General features: G+C 34.7%; 5 protein-coding genes across 5 annotated transcripts; all 5 read left to right on the forward strand.

Moving 5' to 3' along the window:
- Positions 1-895: 895 nt before the first annotated feature.
- Positions 896-4,934, forward strand: LOC108220309 (MLO-like protein 10). The gene is made up of 13 exons (XM_017394044.2): positions 896-992; positions 1,712-1,828; positions 1,946-2,000; positions 2,119-2,207; positions 2,666-2,740; positions 2,824-2,912; positions 3,024-3,073; positions 3,187-3,227; positions 3,318-3,491; positions 3,659-3,694; positions 3,778-3,845; positions 4,051-4,111; positions 4,367-4,934. The coding sequence occupies exons 1-13, from the start codon at positions 951-953 to the stop codon at positions 4,571-4,573; spliced, it is 1,104 nt and encodes a 367-aa protein (XP_017249533.2). The 5' UTR covers positions 896-950; the 3' UTR covers positions 4,574-4,934.
- A 146-nt stretch (positions 4,935-5,080) lies between these two features.
- On the forward strand, positions 5,081-7,795 carry LOC108220308 (peptidyl-prolyl cis-trans isomerase FKBP18, chloroplastic). The gene is made up of 6 exons (XM_017394043.2): positions 5,081-5,401; positions 6,164-6,234; positions 6,316-6,402; positions 6,905-7,054; positions 7,130-7,189; positions 7,464-7,795. The coding sequence occupies exons 1-6, from the start codon at positions 5,170-5,172 to the stop codon at positions 7,524-7,526; spliced, it is 663 nt and encodes a 220-aa protein (XP_017249532.1). The 5' UTR covers positions 5,081-5,169; the 3' UTR covers positions 7,527-7,795.
- Positions 7,796-10,806: 3,011 nt separating this feature from the next.
- On the forward strand, positions 10,807-13,856 carry LOC108219950 (L-type lectin-domain containing receptor kinase IV.2-like). The gene is made up of 2 exons (XM_017393553.2): positions 10,807-12,814; positions 13,541-13,856. Exons 1-2 carry the CDS (start codon positions 10,963-10,965, stop codon positions 13,708-13,710), a joined length of 2,022 nt encoding a protein of 673 aa, XP_017249042.1. The 5' UTR covers positions 10,807-10,962; the 3' UTR covers positions 13,711-13,856.
- A 1,128-nt stretch (positions 13,857-14,984) lies between these two features.
- On the forward strand, positions 14,985-18,090 carry LOC108220539 (outer envelope pore protein 21B, chloroplastic). The gene is made up of 5 exons (XM_017394337.2): positions 14,985-15,171; positions 15,413-15,487; positions 15,577-15,729; positions 16,616-16,714; positions 17,803-18,090. The coding sequence occupies exons 1-5, from the start codon at positions 15,079-15,081 to the stop codon at positions 17,884-17,886; spliced, it is 504 nt and encodes a 167-aa protein (XP_017249826.1). The 5' UTR covers positions 14,985-15,078; the 3' UTR covers positions 17,887-18,090.
- A 2,472-nt stretch (positions 18,091-20,562) lies between these two features.
- On the forward strand, positions 20,563-21,129 carry LOC108221988 (RING-H2 finger protein ATL8). Its single transcript, XM_017395860.2, has one exon. It carries the CDS (start codon positions 20,563-20,565, stop codon positions 21,127-21,129), a length of 567 nt encoding a protein of 188 aa, XP_017251349.1.
- The last annotated feature ends 1,478 nt before the right edge of the window (positions 21,130-22,607 follow it).

Below are 22,607 nucleotides of genomic sequence, written 5' to 3' on the forward strand. Positions count from 1 at the left end.
TCCGTTTAATTATTTGTTTGGACCTTGTTATGCTTTGCCCCACACCTGCTAATCATGGAGCATTAAGGGCAATGTTTAGAAATTTGAGTTGAAAAACACATGTACTGAAGGAAAGGCAAGCACCCGACAGATTTGAGGGTTACCCTTTTGATTTTGTTATGTTATTATTTCTTTCTTAGCATTTCCTTTTAATCAGTACAGTTGGCCTTTAGCACAAAACTAAAAAAGTGATAGGATCAGTATGTTCTGGAAAAACGCAGGACTTATGGTTCAATAACTGCTTTCAAATTTCCCATGTCTCTCCAGCTACGTCTCTTTTCTCTCATATTATGGTTTATCCCCCGTCATGTCTAACATGTTGTCCTCACAGATCTCTTTGTAATAGTCATGGCCTTATAGGTAGATTTAGCACAAAGATGTTTCTTAGTGTCATTTTCCACATTGGTAAACTTTTGGTCTATGGTTTAGTATTTGCGCCAGTATTAAAATATTACTCTTTTCAGTATTTTGAAAAAAGGCACAAAACAGCCCTCGTCGAAGCTCTTGAGAAGATTAAATCAGGTACAACCACCAGCTTCTATGCAGCTGCTACCAATGTGTATTAGTTTGTCAACTGGCCAACTGGAATGATTTTGTGTTCCTTACCGACTCTCCTCATTCACTTTGCAGAGCTCATGATTCTGGGATTCATATCATTACTTCTCACCTTTACGCAGAGCTACATTGCTAGAATCTGTATTCCAGAGCATATTGCAAACACAATGTTACCATGCGCAAGGCATTCTGAAAGTACTCATCAACCTACACAAGAGGGTAACCATCAAGGTGGGGGGGAGAATAAAGGTGGGGGTGGCCATGGCGGGGGTGGTGGCCATGGCGGGGGTGGACAGGGCGGGGGTGGACAGGCAGAGGGAGGAGGGCATCGGAGGCTTTTATGGAACGAGCATAGAATGTTATCAGGAGGAGGAGGTCACCAACGCAAGTGCCATGATGTAAGTACATCTGGTTCTGTGGAATTTATATATGTTGGATTCTTACACTCCTTCACTTGATACAATAAACTAACTGGTGGGAGTACTCCTTCCTCCAATTTAATGCCAACTGACATGCATATATATGTGAACTTATGAGGAAAATTTTATTCTTTATACTCTATGCCTGTGACTACTGATACTGGATCACAATGGGTAAATTTAAGTATAAACTTCATGTATGCTCCTAAATTTGTCTAGCAGTTAAATTTTTTGAAGCAAGTGAGCATTTGCATTTGTTGTCATTGATATTCAGTAAAATAAATTTTCTATAACATATCTATACATCTATTACAGGCAGATAGACTCACATCCTAAAGCTTGCATCCTAAAAAGGGGTTTGTTGGAAAGGAATATACTGAAATAAAAAATCATTAATTTGCTTACTGACATGAATCAACCAGTGTCTATGTTTAGGGATTAATGTGATTAATCACTGATTTACTGTAATAACTGTCGGAATTGAGTCAAGTATTTAAGAAAATATAATAGTTTAGCAATGAAATCTTTCCTAATATATCTATAAGCTACCTTGTAAACAGAGAAATACTAGAAAAGTGTAAAAAATAATTATCTCTTTAGATTGTACCTATAAATTTCATTTAAACATCAGGCAAAGGATTTATGAAATTTGTTATTACATGTAAGCATTGAGCACTGACTGAATATATTTGAAATAGGGTCAACAACCGCTAATATCTGTTGATGGAGTTCATCAGTTACATATCTTCATCTTCTTCTTGGCATTGTTTCATGTTATTTACAGTGCCCTTACAATGATACTTGGAAGGGCAAAGGTAAGTTATCTTAATTGTTTTCCTTGATTTAACAGTTTGTAGCTATCAACACTGTAGTTAAAATTTGAATCTTAATATCGCTATCAAAGCAATATCGCCTTTTTTTTTTAAATTCAGATTCGCAGGTGGAAAAATTGGGAGCGTGAGGCTGATGCAATGGACCCGAACAGCGGTCTTTCCTTCATACTGACAAACTTTTATACTTTCTTTTCACTATTTAACAGTGATTTCCATAATTTCAACAAGTCATTAGATTGTTTAATTAATTTTTACTATGTATAACAATGTAGAACAAGCAAAATTCAGGCTTACACACGAGACATCTTTCGTGAAGGCTCACACTAGTTTCTGGACAAAAACACCTGTCCTCTTTTATCTTGTAAGAGAATCCGAAATACTCTTTTAAAAACACAGTTCTTAGTCCTATCTTATATGTCATGTAATGTCATTGTTTTAGCTTTGATTTTCTTGCTATCTCTCACCTGATTTCTTGGGAAGACGATGCTTCATAGTTCACCTTCATTCTGCTTATCTGTTGATCTGCATATTCAAATTGTCGTATAGCTTCTAGCTTCATGTATTTACGTTTGAAATTAGAGCATCTGGTGACAACTAGGTAAAATCATGTAAAAAGTTGTTGTAGTGATGGTAATCATACTCCAAGTTGTTAATAAAGGGATGCCAATCATACTACTATCAGAAATAATTTCAACTTACTTGTAGCTCAACTCACAGCAATAGGCCAAATGCATTGATAATTAGAAGCAACATCAGCACACTGATGCAATATATATTGCCTGATTCTCTACTCCTACCTGATGCATTTTCCCATTTCAGGTATGTTTCTTCCGACAGTTTTTTAGGTCTGTTGGCAAGTCTGACTATTTAACTATGCGCCATGGATTTATCTCCGTAAGTTCTATATAATATATAAATTCTGTCAAACTGTATCGAGTTTTTAATAAACTAATTTTGACTTTTTATTGCTCTTATAGGTTCATTTATCACCTGGAACAAAGTTTGATTTTCAAAAGTATATCAAAAGGTCTTTAGAAGATGACTTCAAGGTTATAGTGGGAATCAGGTATACTTCAGTCACACTATAAACATATGAATATGATGCCAACTATCTTGTGCACCTCTTTTTTCTGAGCATATATATCCATTTAGACTAAAGTATAACATGATTTTTCAGTCCCGTCTTATGGACTTCAGCAGTCATCTATCTGACTCTTAACGTTGAAGGTACATTAGCTCTTCTACATAATGTTTATTTCTACCTGAAAGTTATATGTAATTTAGAGTTGTACTTTGAACAATTTGAATATGCCGAAGTTATGTTTATTTAACCTTCGCAGGATGGCAAGCTATGTTTTGGCTTTCAGTCCTGCCGCTAGTTGTAAGAATTTTAAGTTGCATAAATATTCATCATTGTATTTAAAGAAAAACGTTAGAGCAATTTATTTACCGCTGAGTTGCTTCACTGAAGGTAATTTTATTAGTTGGAACAAAGCTCCAAGCAATTATATCGCAGATGGCCATCGAAATCACGGAAAGACATGCTGTAGTACAAGGCATACCTTTAGTCCAAGTATCTGACCGACATTTTTGGTTTAGTTGGCCTCGTCTAGTTCTCCACCTCATTCATCTCACACTCTTTGAGGTCACTTCTACTTCCTTTTTGAAATTCTCTAAGTATTAATGTCTTGTCAATATTCTAGCTTCCTGTATCAAGCAGCAAACTACAAAGCGTTATGAAGGTCTATGCAAGTTGTCATAATGCTTTCATAAATTTTCTAACTGATGCTATTATTATTTATTCCTTCCCAGAACGCGTTTGAGATAACATACTTCTTCTGGATATGGGTAATGAAGCAATTTTCCCCTTGAACTTTTCTTCTTCATACACTTGTGTACTCTCAGTGAGAAGTGATATTTTCTTGATGCAGTACGAGTTCGGGTTGCATTCTTGCTTTCATAGTCACATGATTTTTCAGTATCTGAGACTTTGCATCGGGTAGGTCTTATTGTAAATCATATTTACCAAAAGATTCCAGAGGAAACTACTGCCTTCCGTGTCCTGTTACCATATGCTTATTAGAAAAATCCCATGTTCTTTTCAGAACGGCGAGTGCTATAACATAAAGTCATGTCTATGCATTATGCAATTATTACAATAAACAAAATTACTTGGACATTTCAAAATAATTAGCATTTTGCAGGGTTGCAGTTTTGGTTTTATGCAGCTATATTACGCTCCCATTGTATGCCCTGGTCACACAGGTATTTTGGTTTATGCTACTACCATCTTATTAGGATTCCCTTCTCTGAACAAAGTTCCATTGGCCATATTATATGCTGAAAAGAGTTATTAGCGACACATTATACTTGTGTTTGCCATTGGCCAGTTGTTATGGTTTTCCTTTCTCAATATATAGTTCAAGGATGATTCGCTTGGACACATTATACAGATTAACACCGAATTTAACCAATTCCTTTTTCTTTCTTTTTCCTCTTATCCCCTTGTGGGAATTTCAGATGGGATCAACCATGAAGAAGTCTATTTTTGATGAGCAAACTAACAAAGCACTAATGTCATGGGCCAAACACGCAGCAAAGAAGAAGGTTGATGGAAAGCCAGGACCAATTGCTACTCATAATCCACACAGTCCGAGTGGTTCACCTCAAGATTCCCCATCTCATCCACATTCACGTAAAGTACATGGTTTTCAGACAACCCCATAGGAGAAACAGCTACAGTTGGTGCAAGTGTTGACACTCCTATACCAAATCCATAATCCAATGATAAATAAATTCCAACTCCGTGGTGGCTTACTAATTACTACAACTCATACGTTTTACTGACAGGAATAGTAACGAGACAAATAGCCTGTGACGCGCTGATCTCATTGGTTTTTCAGTAAAACCTTATAAACATCGACCCTGGAAGTACCATTAGTTTTAGTTTTTTGTGTATATAACAGAGAAGCATAGGATCTTAGCACCTACTGCACAGGAAAAACAATAATTTACAGAGTAGTATTTTGTTTTCAGTGGTTCTGTACAGCTGATCTCTTTCAATGTAACAAGTTGCATTATGCTTTATGCAAATTTGATGTAGTTGCAGATTTTGCATTGTCTGTTTCAAACCATATTTACCAGGAAAGTCTTTGAATTTGTTCTTCAAAGCAGAAAAGCACTTTTCATGATAAAGGGTATAAAGGGAATCACATAATATAAGTGGATATACTTGGGATAAATCACAGTATCAGACTACTACTTGTATACCAGAATACACATAGTATATATTGGATGTAACAAAGATTTATGTGTAGAATTCAATGGCCATGGCTTCATTACAAAGATTTGGGACATGGGCAGTTGAATGTTCGAAACCCAGTAGCAGCAGTAGCCACACAAAGCAATTTATAAGGCCAATAATACCCATATCAAGAAGGTCTGTAATTCTCATTTCTGTGCTCTCTTTGGACCTCATTTCACCGCCATTGCAAACACTAGCTAGAGAGAGGCGCAACAGGAAAGTCATCCCTCCCGAAGAATACCTCACCAGCTGTGAGTCGGTTCATCTTTCTTTTCTCTTTTGTACAATTTGATAATTTTGGTAATCAGTGTCTTCATTTAATTTTTTTAGTTTGTTTGAGTATTACTTCTTGATTAAATCGGAATAGATATGCATTGGTTTGATCATTTGTGTAGTTTTTATTTTTTCTATTTTAGCTATGCATTGGACTTCCTGTTAGATTTTTAGTAGGTAGTTTAGAGCCTTTTTACTATATCTAATCTTATGATATTCTATTACATTTTCATGATAATATAAAGAGAAGAGAATCCAATTTTTCTTACGAAAACATCATGTTCCTCTCTATAAGTTCCGGGGTACTCTTATGCAACTCAGAGTCTCAAAACATACTTTGAAAATAGTACGAGTAACAGAGTAATTACCTAACTGGGATATGCTTTTGAAAATATACGAGTAACAAAGTAATTAATACTACAAGGATGAAGTCTTGACAAATAAAAAAATACAAGGATGAAGACGTTTACACAGAAAGCTTATTCTCCATAAAAGAAGTTAGATTGAATATAACTTATGATCTAATTAAGCTCACCTCCTAATGCCTTGAGGCCTTAGACAGCTGGTCAATTAACGAACTTTTAGTTCAGATGCTAAAACTTCTCTTTATTATATTCTATGCTTAATATATATGAGTTATGTGCTTAACTGCTTGTAATTGATAGCGGGTTATGTCACTAAATGTCTGAAAGTAGGCAAGATAATTGACAGAATATACATTAATTAGTTGTTTTGAACAGCTGATGGACTGAAATATTTTGATATTGTTGAAGGAAAGGGTCCAGTAGCTGAAAAGGGCTCTACAGTTCTGGTCTGTTTATTATGGAAACCAACAATCTTTTGTATATTGTTTACATTCTTCTGTCCTTAAATCTAGCTTGCATCTTCACAGGTCCACTTTGATTGTGCCTATCGTGGTATTACAGCAATTTCAAGTCGAGAGTCGAAACTATTAGCTGGTAATCGCAGCATTGCACAGGTTATTGCATATTTCTATATGCTCTACTACCAGCCTTTAGAAGAATGTAGAATGTATTCTCTTTTTTACGCGTCTTTCTTCTTTTCAATATTCGCAGGACTGACATAACTTCTAGGACACTAAGATTTTGAATAACCCTGTGTTTACTTGTAGAGGACTTTGGGTTTAATGATGCTTTATACATTTCTAATTATGGGGTTTTGTATTAGCAGCTTAAAGATTTTATCAAAAGCAAGCATAACCAGGATCCATAAATATGCCAGAAGCAAAAACACGTCTTTGTGATTATTTGGTGAAGCCAAATGTTTTAGTTTAAGTTCTCCGCCCATGGTTCCAGTTACGCATTATTCCCCTGAATTTCAGAATCGTTTGCATTTTAGACCAACCAAATATGTTTTTTAAATGTTATCAAACATAATTATCTTCTATCATATGATCCATGGTGATCAATGATCATTGGCGTTAAGAACTGACATATATAATTGAATGTCGATGTATGTAGCCTTATGAGTTTAAGGTTGGGGCTACCCCTGGAAAAGAACGAAAGAGAGACTTTGTAGACAATCCAAACGGATTATTTTCTGCACAGGCATCACCAAAACCTCCGCCAGCCATGTATTCAGTTGTTGAAGGGATGAAAGTTGGGGGAAAGGTAAATACTATCATTATTAGTTTCCTTTCTGTTATTGTACGTATAAACACTTAAAATTATTGGATTGGTATGCAGAGGACTGTCATTGTTCCTCCAGAAGCTGGATATGGCAAGAGAGGAATGAATGAGATTCCGGTAAATCAACTATTCCATCTTCATATATGAATCTTTGGTTTATTAGGCCATCTATATGTTACTATGCAGACCGCACTAAAAGAAAAGATCTGAAAAAAAAGCAGTGGTTATATGATCAATCTAAAAGTTGTATTATATGACTGACTATAAGCAAAATAAGTTGATTAAAATTATGCCACTGCAAGCAAAATAAGTTGATTAAAACTATGCCACTGCAAGCAAAATAAGTCTGAGTCTACTTATTTTAATTGAGTTACTTGTATTTATTATGCAGCCGGGCGCCACTTTTGATCTGAATATAGAGCTCTTGCAGATAATGCAGCCCGAAGGAAAGTAGGTTGTTGTGAACTGAGATCTGGGCAAGTACATAAAGTTCTGGTTTGGTTAAACTACATCTCTTATATCAGTGAAAACTGAATTTCTGAGGCTTACATCTTCCATTCTTTAGTCTTCTTTTCCTACTTCAACACTGAAGTTCTGTTGTTATACACTTATACCAGATAGTTTTAAAGTGTTGATTAACATTCTAGAGCTCAATAGCCTGCTCAAGTTGTAACAGAGTCTTCCAAATTTTGCTTTCTTATTTATTTCAGAAACTTAATACGATATTGTGAGTTATTGAATTGCTAGCAGGCAATAAAATCAAAATAAGTACAAAGAAAGAAAGAATTTCATTTTTAAAAGTTGCTGAAACTTTTGGCTGAGTTTTTCAGCCATTATGCATGGACACAACACCGGCATAGTAGCAGGAATAGTTTGTTGCTAAAATGGAACTAAACTATCGATGTGAAGTGAGAGCAAGTTAAATATTATGTATTCATGTTAAAATATAATATGATCCTGGTAAGCCTTTCTCGTAACATATTAAGTTTTAGATGAGCTAGTTCTCTAGGAGCTGGTCATAGTTCAGTTAGAGGCAGTGTTATCATATTGAAAACACAAGATGCTGGTGCATAATATGCCACTTCAGGTAGAGATTCACTTTCAGATGCAGATTTATGTTTAACAAAGAATGTCGGACTCCATCTTATCCTACTGGACGAATTAGAGTAATGCAAATTTACAATACAAATTTATATTTCAATGTACTATCTGAGATATTTTTCTCATAAACACATGATTTTTAATACAAAGCTCAAACTGTAGTTAAGAACTCTCATATAGCCATCTGACTTCTTGCAACAAACCTGCGGATTCAGAATCTTCAAAAGCACTTTCGGACTTCCGGGACCGTGTCGGGGGAGTGCGAGGAGAGCGACCGCATAGCCTGCCCGAAATAAAGGGCGCAAAATTTATAAATTCATGCTACATACATATTGAAATTCAAAAAACAATTAGTTACATTTATGGAAATTGCTGTTGATGATATTTTCCAAAGTATACAAGAGCAGCATACTTTTTAAGTAAATTCAAAAAATGTTGCACACTTCAAGACTTCGTTTCTTTGCTTCTTTTTTAAGAGCAAGTCCAACAGTGTCTTAATAGATGTCTTATAAAGATAATAAAATATGATGTCTTAGTAGTTTAGGACATTATTTTTATACATTCACTCCAACAAGAAGCTTTATCCACAAGTCCTATTATTAAAATATTAATATTTTGGAAAGAGAGGGAATGATAATATTTTATTATTAAGAATGAAATGAGGCTAAGTAGGTGAGCCCTAAAAATAGGGCTGGAGTAAGTTGTCCTAGTGATTTAAGGCATCACTAGGACACTGTTGGAGCAATATTTTTAATCAAATGCCTCAAATTATGACTTAGAGCAACTCCAATGCAATGCTATACTTGATTCTATTGCTATATTATAGCATCAAAAGTAAAAAAACTCAACTCCAAAGGGGTGCTATATTTGGATGCATCCATGCTTAGATGCATCCTTGGTTCTATATTTGAAACCAAGGATGGATCCATCCATGTTGCCACATCATCAATAACTAGAAATTGGAAACTAGTTAATGAGTTAATGAGTTAGGTAAAAGTTAATGAGTTGGTTCTATATAAAAGTTAGGTAAAAGTTGATGAGTTGATTAAATTTGAAACTAGTTATAGAACTTAGTATTGGAGTGCAAGTTTTATTTTAGCACCAAAAAACACTTTTTGGTGCTATATTATAGCAATAGCAATAGATATATAGCATCTAGCATTGGACTTGCTCTTAGGACATCATTTGACGCAGCTGTTGGACTTGCTCTAAGGTTAAAATTTTGAGTAGTGCTAGGCGCACATAAAACTTGTACATAATGATGTGGCAACTGAAGTGGAAGATTTTAATTGGGGTAGTAAGGTTGATGTAAATACAGGGAGTCATTCCAATTAAAACCTCCCACATGTCATTATATACACAATTCTGTATATAATTATGTGTACCAAGCATTTTCTTAAAAATTTTGCTAGCAGGAATGTTTACCTGACATTGATAATTTCAACTTCTAAGAAATAAATAAATAAATAATCACTTACCAATGACGTTACATGGAAGTTGATTCGCAATTTCGCATTATAGTAAATTAAATAAACACCGAAGGACAGAACGACGGGAGTGAAAATACTAAGATAAACTAGTCTATCACCGCTAGTCAATTATACATCAGCAGAGAATCTTTTAATGATTTATAAATATAACTGAAGATGAGTATAGGAATAACTAAAAAGGGTCTGTTGTCCCTCGATATCGGATTCGACTCTGACTCATCACAAGAAATATTAGAACAGATATTCATTTATAAGACATATAAGTCTAAGTTGTCAAAAAGGGTCCGTGCATGTAACATACATATATATGAAATATTATCAATGATTTTTTTTGTTGGATGATATTAATCCTAGATTCCCGTCAAAAATCCATAAAATTATTGTATCTTTTAACATATTTTTAATTTTTATCATTTATCGATCTTTTCTACTAAACATATATTATTTATAATCAATTATTTTGGATCATTCACACTAAAAAGAAGCAGTATATCATTTGCTGTAGCGGCAGTCAAGAGAGGCAGCCATAGTTCTAGAATACGAGGACCTTATTTCTTTGTATTTTATCAGCAATAATGGACACATTATTGACTTTATTCATGTTAAAGAAAGTCCACGAAAGGAAGAGTTGAATAAGAGTGATGTTATAGGACTGGATTCTGATTTTTTATGTCGATCTTTGTTTTTTGTACGAGATGTGACTATGATCGACTTCATTTTCGTCCAAATTTGTCCGCAATTCTGACTTTTTTCTCTTATCACTTGAACTGCACTGCTGATATTAATTCTGATATCGAAAATATAGTGTTAGGTGTACAAAATTGTGTACAGAAAATATGTGCATAGTGAGATGGTAATTTGATGTGGTTGATTTTAATTGGAGTGATTGATGTAAATACAGGGTTCCATTCTAATCAAAACCCAAACAAATGTCATTTTGTATAAAATTTTGTACGAAGCATTTTCCTTTAAAAATTGTTTAGATGAGAAGGATATTTTTTGTGAATGGTCTGGGATATACTTGAACTTATTTTTGTGAATGAATGATTGATGCCATGAAACTCTTCGCAGCCAGTCAACTTAAAACCAGCTATGCTCCTCCACCAAATTGTGGGGGCTGGCCCTTAAATTGTGATCGACAACTCAAGTGCTGGTACCACATGCCGCAAACGACGACTCTCATCTCTCAAGTCGTCGCTTCTCGTGATACTACAGTATATATTTGTTTCTACAAACTAATCAGCAACATATATATGAGTAGTTAAAACAAAGCAAGAGAGCACATACAGCTAGCTAGCCATGACGCTGTTCAAACTCCTTATGGTCATACACATTCTGCTCAAACTCACCAATGTTTCTTCCCAACAAGCTGAATTCGTCTACACCGGCTTCCAGCCCAAAGACATGACCCTCGAGGGAGCGGCTACGTTTACCAGAAACGGACTCATCAAGCTCAGCAACGACAGCAAGCAACACTCCCACGCGTTCCATTCCACCCCAATCAAATTCAGAAAAAACAACGCTTCGTCGGTGCCCTCGTTCTCCACCACTTTCGCGTATTCCATAGTCTCGGAATACCCCAAAATCAGTAGCCACGGAATGACCTTCTTTATTGCACCCACCACGCCTTTCCCGGATGCTCCGCCTGTGTATTTTGGCCTTTACAGTCCCCTGACAATGGGGAACGCCACGAATCATGTTTTCGATGTGGAGATTGATACGTTGCAGAATGATGAGTTTGGTGACATTGATGGGAATCATATGGGGATTAATATCAATGGATTATTCTCGAATGCCTCGCATTCTGGAGGATATTATAGGGATGATACAGGGGAGTTCTTGAATTTGTCCCTGATTAATACGCCTCGGCCTATGCAGGTTTGGGTTGAGTATAGTGGCGCCAAGAAGCGGGTTGAGGTCACACTAGCTCCCCAAGGTATAGGCAAGCCCAAGAAACCGCTCATGTCGTTAGATTATGATCTTGATCAGGTGATCGATGAGGAAATGTATGTGGGTTTTTCTTGTGGGACTGGGCCAAGAACTATTTCACTGCACTATGTTCTGGGATGGAGCTTTGTGGTCAATGGTAAGGCTGCAGAGCTTGACCTGTCAAAGCTCCCAAAGCTTCCTCGAATTGGGCCTAAGAAGAAATCAAAATTCTTGACTATTGGGTTGCCAGTGATTTTGGTGACTGTGATGGTAATGATCGTTTCGGGGATAGTTTATTATGTAAGGAGAAAGAAGAAATTCGCGGAGGTTCTGGAAGATTGGGAGCTTGAGTATGGTCCTCACAGGTTCAAGTACAAGGATTTGTATGTGGCTACTAAAGGTTTTAAAGACAAGGATTTACTGGGGGTAGGGGGTTTTGGTAAGGTTTACAGAGGTGTGTTACCAAACTCCAAAGTTGAGATTGCCGTGAAGAAGGTGTCCCATGAATCAAGACAAGGAATCAGAGAATTCATTTCTGAGATTGTTAGTATTGGGAGGCTCAGGCATCGAAACATAGTCCCCCTCTTGGGGTACTGTCGACGAAAGAGTGAATTGCTTCTGGTTTATGATTTTATGCCGAATGGGAGCTTGGATAAGGCCCTTCACGACCAACCAAAATTAAGGCTGAATTGGAGGCAGAGATTTCAGGTCATAAAGGGTGTGGCCTCAGGGCTGAACTACCTACATCAAGATTGGGAGCAGGTGGTCATTCATAGGGATGTTAAGGCTAGCAATGTTTTATTAGATCATGAATTAAATGGAAGATTAGGAGACTTTGGGCTAGCAAGACTGTATGATCATGGAACAGACCCTCAAACAACCCGTGTAGTTGGAACTATCGGTTATTTAGCCCCAGAACATCACAGAACCGGCAAGGCCACAACTAGTACTGATGTCTATGCTTTCGGTGCATTTTTGCTAGAGGTCACTTGTGGCAAAAGGCCAATATATGTACAGCCCGGTGCAGAAGACGTGATTCTGGTTGATTGGGTGTGCTCATGTTGGAATCACGGTGACATTGTTGCTTCAGTGGATCCGAATCTAGGGATTTTTGATTATGTGAAGGCGGAAGTGGAGTTGGTTCTGAAACTTGGCCTAATGTGTTGCAACACGGAGCCTTCAGCCAGGCCTACGATGCAACAAGTTGTGCAATACTTGGAAGGTAGGGGTGTCAAACGGATAATTCGGATACGGATCTGCCTGTATCCGGATCCGAATCCGAATCCGAAAATCCATATCCGTATCCGAATCCGAATCCGAAATTTTTTAAAGGATGATATCCGAATCCGGATCCGACGGATATTATCCGAATTCGGATAATATCCGGATCCGAATCTGATTTTTAATCAGAATTTTTATTTTTCTATTAAAATTTCTAAAAAATCATAAAAATAGTAAAAATTAAAAATTAATTTTTAAAAACTGAGTAAAAAAATTAAAATCACTAAAGAAGGTTTATATTAATATAAAAATTAATTCATATTTATCTTTCAATATAAATTTGTTATCTTTAGAATATTAAACTCAAATAAAATTATGATATATGTCTATAATATTTTAAAATTACAAAAAAAATTATATAAATATATTATTTTATGTATACATATATAAATATACACATTATATAGTTATTGAATATATTATTTTATGTATATATATTATATACATATATAATATTTAATATCATATATATTTAATTTCGGATTCGGATATTATCGGATACGAATATGCCTATATCCGTATCCGTATCCGGAATTGTCGGATTCGGATGCGGATAATATCCGCTTTGTCTCGGATACGGATAATATCCACTTTATCTCGGATACGAATGCGAATTTTTCGGACGGGTATCGGATTTTTCGGACTTTTTTGACAGCCCTATTGGAAGGTCATGCGCCGCTCCCAGAATTATCAGCAGTGATCATATCTTCGGCTGGCTTGGCATTTGAACCATTTTCTAACATTGCCATGTCAAATTATTCATCATCTTCTGCGGGAAAACCTTATTCTCAACCAGTTTCACTGATTGCAGATTCGATATTCTCTGGTGGTAGATGAACTACAAGTTTCAGCTTGTGTTGTAGTTGTTTTTTAGTTACTCTATTATTTAGGGATGCAGAAATGCTATCTCCATGTTCTTATGTATGGATCGATGTCGCAGTATGCTGTATTTCCTTTACTTCATAATAAGTTTTTAGTTCTTATGTCAAGCTTGTAAAAAATCAAACACTGAAATTAGTAGCACAAACACATGTTAAAGGCTAATACTGATAATCACATAACTTCTGCTGTGTCTTTCTTTTACACTTCTCACACTTCTCTTTTTTCTTAATATTGTGTCTAAGAATTTCAAAGTTTGTTGCATAATGAATACACACTTCAAGACTTCTTATTGCATGTCTTCTCTGGAGGTTGAAAAAATCTAGTACTAGCAGTCTAGCAGACATTCAAAGAACGGCCCACCTGCCCGTTTCCCATTTAGTCATCTTTGAGTTAAATTTCAGTGAATATTTATGTAGGAAAAATGTGGCTGCGCCTTCTTGCTTTCAAGATTATATTCATCACATTTTTTTATCTTCTACTCCCTCCGATTTAAAATACAGATACTTTTTTCACGTATTTTTAAATCTTTTGACCACAATACATGTTTAAAATCATTGTTTTCGAATTTTTATTTTTTAAGTAATAATATCAATCATATATTTTTATTCAGAATTTTTTAAAAAAAAAATAATGATTTTTAACATATAGTCAATGGACTTAAAAATGCTTGCAAAAAAATCAAACGACTTATATTTCAAAACAGAGATAGTATACTGTTAACTAATTCTTGACTTAGAGATTATAATCTTCATCACAGCTTATTTTTGAAAAATAACACAGAAAAATTTACTTTTTTTTAGAATAAGTTCTTACTTTTATCTAAATAACAAATATACAACATCTTCTTGATATTTATGTTCAAAATAATTATAAAAATATTTATTTAAAAAAAATTAAGTGCTTAATTTTTTTAAAAAAAGAACTTTATCCAAACGGGCGTTTGCTTGACAACTTACTGATAACTTGCTTTTAGGCGGATAAATCAAAATATTAATAAACTTTTTCTCATTAGAAAAAGATAAAATAAAATTTTAAATTAATTACATATATTTAAATATCTCCATTTTATTAAAAATCGTCAGGTGATATAACAAAAAGACATTTCGGTTTATTTTAAAATCAAAAAAGTTAAATTGAATAACAGAAAAAAAAAATTGCATATTCTATCAATTAGCTAAAAAGGATTTTTATATAACAAAAATTGGAAATTTTAGTTACAAAATTAAGGAAGGAACGAAAAACAAAAGCAAGAATTTTATGGATAAAAGGGTGACTAGAAGCTAGGGTTTTAGAGCAGAGCAAAAGCAAAGAGGTTGAAATTGAATGGAGACTTCTTTGAGATATGGCGGAGATTCCAAGATTCTCAGAATCCGTGCCAAAGAGAAGATTCCCTTTGATTCCGAAACTCATCTTGAGGTATCCATTTTTTATCTTACTGTAATGCCGTTGAAATTTCATCTCTTTGTGTTATGTATATTAATTTTACCCCTTTTTTGTTGCTTGTTGAATTCAGTGTAAAATTTTGATCTTTTTAATGTGAAAGTAAGTATCTGGCAGAGATTTGGATTGGAATGTAACTGATATACTTGCCATTTTGATATCTATAACGAGTTTTCTTATGGTTGTTATGTGTGTTTATATGTATGAAAATTGACAGCTTCATGGAGAGCTTGACACAAAGATTGGAGCTCCGAGTTTCTTGAGTGGAACAATAAGGCACTTTTACCCGGATGTATGCTCTGCTGTCTTGTTTTGCTTATTGTAGGCATGTTCGGCTGTGGTTTGTTGCTTTGTGTTGATGTTTTTGGTGAAATCTTGTAGTTATTGGCTAGCCTTGGTCTAGGCGTGCAATATGATAAACGACAGAAACTCCGCTATGTTGTCCGTGGGAAAAAGGAATTTCCTGTGACAGCTGATGGGATGATAAAATTTCATGTCAAGGGGAGGTGTGACATTGGCAAAGATTTTATACAGGTGCGTGTTTCGTGAATTGATGGAAATTGATCTTAGGATATTGCATATTGTGCGTAATCTTACCTATTGTCGTATCGAAAATTGAGGTACAAATACTCACTGAACTCCTCTTTGTCTTGGTCAAGAACCATTTTTTGTTGAGGAGTTTACACATCTGAGTTATGCATTTAAGAGCTGAAGTTTGTTATCACAACAGAATGAGTTTCAATGTTTGACGTCGTTTTGATTTTTTTTTAATGCAAAAGAATTAGTTATATTCAAAGGAATTTGTATAACAAAATTTTTGTTTTAAACATCTTTGGTAAGAGTAAGTCCAACAGCTTCCCTACTGAGCTACTAAGTTAAAATACAGGGAATGTATGATAAAATATGATAACATGGTGTCCTAACAGGATCCTAGTGATTCCCCTAAATCACCAAGACATCCATTTTATCCCTATTTTTAGGAACGACGGACTATTGTCTATTTTATTTTTAAGAACAAAAAATTCACTTTCATCCTTTTCTAACCACTAATTTTCACTTTCTATACTCTTTGTCCGTATCTTTTTTCACCTAGTAGTTCAAATATATGATCATTTTAATAATAGGAAATAAAAATAAGGAATGTTGTTCTAGTTGAAATGCAGAATAATGTCCTAAACAACTTCAATACAATATTTATTATATTTATAAGGAATCCACTAGTTAGCTGTTGGACTTGCTCTAAATTTGGAAGCCATTGTCATTTTTAGTGAAATGGAGGATCAAAATATTGTATTGAGTTTGTATATAGTTTTTTGTTATGTCTTTACACGTGTTGCATCCTCCCTAGGATTAATAAATTTGAATGCGAGTATAATTGTCAGAATTGATTCACTTTCTACTCAAAAATGTTTTTACACAGAGGAATACGAAAGGGCATGCTGAACTTACGTGGGACATTTTTAATTTCCGGAAAGACCAGGATGTAAGATTGAAGATTGGCTATGAAGTTTCTGATAAGGTATTTTTCCTTATATACTGTTGCTTGTTTTCCATTGGCCTGGTTCTGCTCATCAATGTTGTAGTTCTTGTGCAATGAAATGTAGTGACTCTTTGTTGACTTCTGATATCAAAATGTGAATGTTTGGGTTCGTACCCCGTACCCGTCAAATGTTAGCACTTGTTACTTTATATACTAAGATATCACGTGTGAGGTGTCAATCTTGTATATGCCTCTCCCTAGCATTACTGGGCTCAGTGTTGCAATTGTACCTCATCTGTGTGTGTACTGTCGAAGATAAAATCCTCCGGAATATGGAGCCTGATTGGTCAACTGATAGTTAGCTTTCTCATTAATACTAGTTATGTTGCCAATCGAAGATATCGTGTAATAAATTGAAGATAAACTCCTGCAATATGGAAATTGGAACCTGATTGGTCAGATGACGGCTGGCTACTTATTATTACTAGTACTAATTGCAAATCATACAATTTCAGAGTCCTCTAAAGGTAGAAATATAGAATATTGAAGCAATTTTGTGGATTCTTGAAGGTTTACTGATTGTTCTAGATACTTTTGTTAATCAAAGAATTCCCCATCTGTTCCTTATTAGTTGTCTTCCTCGAAATAATTACCTTGTGCTGTCAGTATCGTGGATCAGACAGGTTATTTACTTATTTGTGTCACTATAATGCTAACCGTACAGTAGCAACTTGTGTAAGTTTCTTTTAAATTCAAGATTTATTCAAGGATTCATGTTCCTTGCCATCTCACTACTATGGTTAAATTATACAGTAGCAACTCATGTAATTTTCTTCTAAATTCAAGGTTCTATTAAGGATTCATGTTCCTCGTCATGAAGTGATATGTGTCTGTGTATATATAGTTTGATTAATATACACATACCTTTTTCAAGGTAAGCGATTATGGCAAAAATTTATTGTTTATATGCATGTATTTAGGATGAAGAAACTTGGACAATATTCATTTGCAAAGCTTAGGGATAGGTTGTCTTGTGTAATGTTAAATAGCACCAAAATTATCTTAGTTTGACATCTACTTGCCTACCATACCTCGTGTCACTGAATTTTGTTATTATGTCATTGCAGATCCCCTATCTGCAGATCAGAGAAAATAATTGGACATTCAATGCTGATGTTAATGGCAAATGGAATGTGAGATACGATTTGTAATAGATGAAATGATTAGAGAGTATATTGGTTTTGAGCCGAGGGTCTGGTTGTAGAGTATGTCTGCAATATATGTCCTGTTCTAGTTAATAACTATGAAAATGGCTCTAGAATTGTGAAACTCTTCGTCTTTGGCTTTGGAAAAAGATATTGCCATGTTCATTCTTCAAAACCTGAAAGAGGTAAAGCTGATTATCATTTAATCAAGTGCATGTCCTAGCAACGAAATACGGGATATACAGGTATATAGTAGAGAGAAAAGGTATGCAGATGTTTCTAAGTCAGCCAGATTGTTTACATTAAGGACCGAGGTTTGATAAGCATTTCAAGGCCCCTGTAGATTATAGTTTAACAAACTATTTTAATCTTTTTTCTTCTAAAATTTTATTATAAAATTAGATATTATATATATTTTAAAATACGTGTATGTTTTAGGAATGCATGATGTATGCTATTGTCTTTGATTTTGGTATGCACCGTCTTTTCGTGTGGGCAATAAGATTAAGGGAGAACACGTAAAATGGGTAAGGTACTGTTTGGGGGGGTTGTTGCAGACATCAACAGCAGCTTTTTGCTGAAAAGCATGTGAAAAACTGTTTGGTAAATCGAAAAGCAGCTTTTCTGAACAGCAGCTTTTAGCTGAAAAGCTGCTGTTAGAAAAAGCAGGTCCTCTCATGCTTTTGGAAAAAGCTACTTTTCAGCTTTTGCAGAATGCTGTTATAGATTTCATTATAAAACCTCACCAAAAATATTATTATTATTTATATTATAACTCAAAATAAGTAAATATCAAAAAATTACCAAACAGATATCTGAATTCTACAACAACACTTATTTTACTAGCACTTTTTCTGACAGCACAGCAATTTTTAACAGCACTCCCAAACAGACCCTAAGTATCAGGGTTGAGTATGGTTCCATTTTTCTGTAAAATCGGAACTGGAATAATAAATTCTGGTTTTTCCGGTTTTAAAATCGGAAAAAATGAATTATTCAACTAAATAAAAAAAAAATTAAAATCATGGACCTCAAGGGATTCATGGTACATGATAATAACAAGAAATCAGTAAAAAGTCATAATAATCATCTGAAGAGTCTTTGCATTAGCCACTAGTGTGTAATGTGTACTCCTGTACTGTGTTAGTGGGCAGCAGATGGAAATGAGAAGACGGAGCAGCAGCAGACATTTTTTTTTTTTTTTTTATTTTTTTAGCAGCAGACATTTTCACAATAGCTAAACAGCAGTAAACTCATTACTGCATGAACAGTAGAAGGCCAGCAGAACACGTAATAGCAGCAGTAAAATATTGGCAGAAGGCAGATAGAAAAATTGAATTAATGCATTAATTTACTTGGTATTTATTAATTTTCATATTCGGTTCGTTTCGGTTTGTGTACAGAATTATTTAAAACATTTCGGTTTGTGATTTTCGATTTTGATTTGGTTTAGTTTTTACGCAATTAGACGTGCAAGACATTATGTGAAATTTACTGAACGTATAAGATATTGTACTTCGATGGTGGATATATTGGTTTCACTACAATTTAAAATTAGTATGTTATTAATGTTTTAGATTGTTATTAATTGTATATATTACTCGTTATCTTCCTACATATTTCTTACACCATACAGAAGAAGTTCGACAAATATAGTCATTCGAGTTTGGATATATTATAAACACGAGGAAGGTACGAGTGGAGTGTGATATTTTCGAAAAATTATATATATATATATATATATATATATATATATATATATATATCTTATTTTTGATATGTCAATTCATTTTTTAGTTAAAGTTTTTCAGTGGTTAGAGATGTTCAAGGAGAAAAAAAAATTAGAATAAACCAAACCAAACCAAACCAACCCAGTATATCCTGCTTAGAGCAGGGTCTAGGGAGGGTAAAATGTACGCAGACCATGCCCTGCTCATTTAGAGTAAGGAGGCTGTTTCCGTGAGACCCCCGTCTTAGTGTAAGACAAAGTTTTGTGTGAAATATAAATAAATTGTGCCTTGGCCCATGATTTCTAACACATGGGACTCACCTTTATCGGCAATGCATCTGTTCATGAATGATCTGAGCCGTTGCACCTGAGTCTTGTCTTAAAAGAATAACACCAGAACACTCAAAACCTCTGTAAGCCACTAAACCGAGTCTCAACTACTCTAATACGCCGTCGCCAATCATTCTTATCTAATGTCATATCTCCCGTTCGATTTAGGGCTCCCAAATCCAAACTCAATTGATCAAACCACGTCCGACGGGGCCGACCTCTCTTTCTCTTTCCCCGAACCGAATAACATTTTATCAAAAATGTGTAGTTTCAAAAGTGACATGTAGGATGGATTAAATGGATATTAAATATTAGTACAAGTAATATAAATTATTTTAATTAATAAATATTTATGTATTCATAAAATATATAGTATTTATTATGATATATCTGAGGATTATGGCATGACATATATGATATATGTATATAAAATTTGGTGAAATTTTTTTGGTGGATCGCGTTTGTAAAAACATTTTCATGTCCAAATTCTAAAGCTATTTCTAAATTCCAACTCCCTTGACTGTCTATCCGACCCTTCACACCTTCCACACTTTCTCCAGCTCCTACTCTCTTTAATTCATCAAACACACCCGCTCCCTTGTTATTCTCTTCACTTATTCTTCATGACTCTCCATCTCCATCCTCATCCCAGAAGGTTCCTCACCACCACCGACTCGCCGCCGGACTCCACTTCCCCCGAATCCGCCGCCTCCGACTTCATCGTCATCCTCGCCGCTCTCCTCTGCGCCATCGTCTGTCTGCTCGGCCTCATAGCCGTCGCTCGCTGCGCCTGGATTCGCCGCTTCTCCGGCAGAATCACCGGGAATTCACCTCCTCTACCTCATCTCCATCCAAACAAAGGCCTCACCAACAAAATTCTCAAAAAAATCCCCAAAATCACGTACTCCGCCGATGACGCCGGAAAGTACTTCGACTGCGCGATTTGCTTGACGGAGTTCGTCGCCGGAGATGTGCTCCGAGCGTTGCCGCAGTGCGGCCACGGATTCCACGCCGGATGTATAGACACGTGGCTGAAATCTCATTCGTCGTGTCCGTCGTGTAGGAAGATACTTGTGGATAGTAGTTGCCGGAAATGTAGTCAATTGACGGCGGCGGAGATGGAGATCACAGTCGCCGGAGTTGACACGGCGGCGCCGAGACGAGATGACACGTATCGGTTCTTGCCTTAGAATTTTCAATTAATTAAAATAATTCTTAATTATTGTGATAATTAGCTAGGTTACGTAGTTACAGCACACAGAAAAAGCATGTCTGTTAGAGGATGGCGTTAGCAACATTTCACGTCTATGTAAATATAGAAACTTTGTTGTTGTATGTTTATGCAAGTCATTTTATTTTTATATTTAATTTTGTTGATAATCGAATTAGTGGATAATTTTATTCGGTGATGTAGGATATATCATATCTTCCGTTTAATTTAAAACGATGTTTGTTTTGTGGGGCAATCAAACGGGTAGTTGTCATTATTTCTTGATTTTATTTGTTACAACCTCCATTGAATATGTAGGTCTCGACGTTGAAATTCTAATGATACAAAGTAAACCTGTGTGAGTGGTCCTGATTTGTTGGGTTTGATGTCGATTATCTTTTATTTATTATAAGAAATGATAATTATTTTATTTCTTCAAAAAAAAAATGCTAATTATTTAGAAATTATCTTCATTTTTTTTCAAATTTAACAACGTAAAATTGATTCAACTCGGGAATACTTGACATTCACGATTGTATTCAATACACTCCAGCAGTTATGATCCAAAAATCCAAATTTGGATCATCCAAATTCTGATCCAAATTTCTGACCAACTCCAACAGCGTGATCCAAATTTTGATCCAAATTATTTTTTGTATATTTTATTACATAAATTTTATATTAAACTATATAATCTTAAATTTAAATTTTATTCATTATTAACTACTTATATCATATTTAATTAATTAATTTAATTATATTTTTAACATCGATCAAAGTATCTCAAAATCAAGGAAATGAACATGAAGCTCAAGTATCTCAAAATAATACGAATAGCTACCAATAATATTTTGATTATCTCGGAGCAAACAGAAATAATATGTTCGACTAAATCAAAATTTATATTTATCGTAATGTTTTCTAGTCATTTCCTGGTATTGTAATTCTATTTTATGCATTTTATGTACTTTCTATTTTATGCATGTAATGTACTCCTTTTTTTTTTTCCAATGAAATTTGCTTTTCTATTATTCTAAGTTTTTACTAAAACATTAATTTTATTAATTAATAATTATAAACTATTATTAATTAAATATTAATAATCACAAATTAATTTTAAATCCGATAAACGAAAGATATAGAAATAACAAAATCATTATTTTATAATAAAGTAGGTGATCCAAATTTGGATCAGTGAACAGTGGTGATCCAAATTTGGATCAGTACTATTCACTGATCCAATGATCCAAATTTGGATCACTTTTTGGATCACTGCTGGTGGAGAATTTGGGGTAATTTGTCCCAAATTTGGATCTTTGGATCACTGCTGGGTTTGCCCTTATAAACATTATTTTTGATTTGTTTTGTTTTGCATGAAAATATTATTATATATTTTGGTACATAGTCAAATAATATTTTATAAACAGACACTCTCTCCGTATCGGTTGTATATATTTG

This window comes from Daucus carota, chromosome 5 (genome assembly GCF_001625215.2).
Source record: "Daucus carota subsp. sativus chromosome 5, DH1 v3.0, whole genome shotgun sequence".
Classification (NCBI taxonomy): Eukaryota; Viridiplantae; Streptophyta; class Magnoliopsida; order Apiales; family Apiaceae; genus Daucus; species Daucus carota.

What these genes read in the sequence shown, in the direction of transcription:
- LOC108221988 (XM_017395860.2), top strand. Translation starts at nt 20,563, where the DNA reads ATGACTCTCCATCTCCATCCTCATCCCAGAAGGTTCCTCACCACCACC.
- LOC108220308 (XM_017394043.2), top strand. Translation starts at nt 5,170, where the DNA reads ATGGCCATGGCTTCATTACAAAGATTTGGGACATGGGCAGTTGAATGT. An exon ending in GTAATCGCAGCATTGCACAG is followed by an intron (nt 6,403 to 6,904) that starts GTTATTGCATAT and finishes CGATGTATGTAG; the next exon opens with CCTTATGAGTTTAAGGTTGG. An exon ending in GAGGAATGAATGAGATTCCG is followed by an intron (nt 7,190 to 7,463) that starts GTAAATCAACTA and finishes TTTATTATGCAG; the next exon opens with CCGGGCGCCACTTTTGATCT.
- LOC108220309 (XM_017394044.2), top strand. Translation starts at nt 951, where the DNA reads ATGTTATCAGGAGGAGGAGGTCACCAACGCAAGTGCCATGAT. An exon ending in ACCAACGCAAGTGCCATGAT is followed by an intron (nt 993 to 1,711) that starts GTAAGTACATCT and finishes TATTTGAAATAG; the next exon opens with GGTCAACAACCGCTAATATC. An exon ending in TATCTGAGACTTTGCATCGG is followed by an intron (nt 3,846 to 4,050) that starts GTAGGTCTTATT and finishes AGCATTTTGCAG; the next exon opens with GGTTGCAGTTTTGGTTTTAT.
- LOC108220539 (XM_017394337.2), top strand. Translation starts at nt 15,079, where the DNA reads ATGGAGACTTCTTTGAGATATGGCGGAGATTCCAAGATTCTCAGAATC. An exon ending in ATTCCGAAACTCATCTTGAG is followed by an intron (nt 15,172 to 15,412) that starts GTATCCATTTTT and finishes GAAAATTGACAG; the next exon opens with CTTCATGGAGAGCTTGACAC. An exon ending in TAAGGCACTTTTACCCGGAT is followed by an intron (nt 15,488 to 15,576) that starts GTATGCTCTGCT and finishes GAAATCTTGTAG; the next exon opens with TTATTGGCTAGCCTTGGTCT.
- LOC108219950 (XM_017393553.2), top strand. Translation starts at nt 10,963, where the DNA reads ATGACGCTGTTCAAACTCCTTATGGTCATACACATTCTGCTCAAACTC. An exon ending in AGTTGTGCAATACTTGGAAG is followed by an intron (nt 12,815 to 13,540) that starts GTAGGGGTGTCA and finishes CCCTATTGGAAG; the next exon opens with GTCATGCGCCGCTCCCAGAA.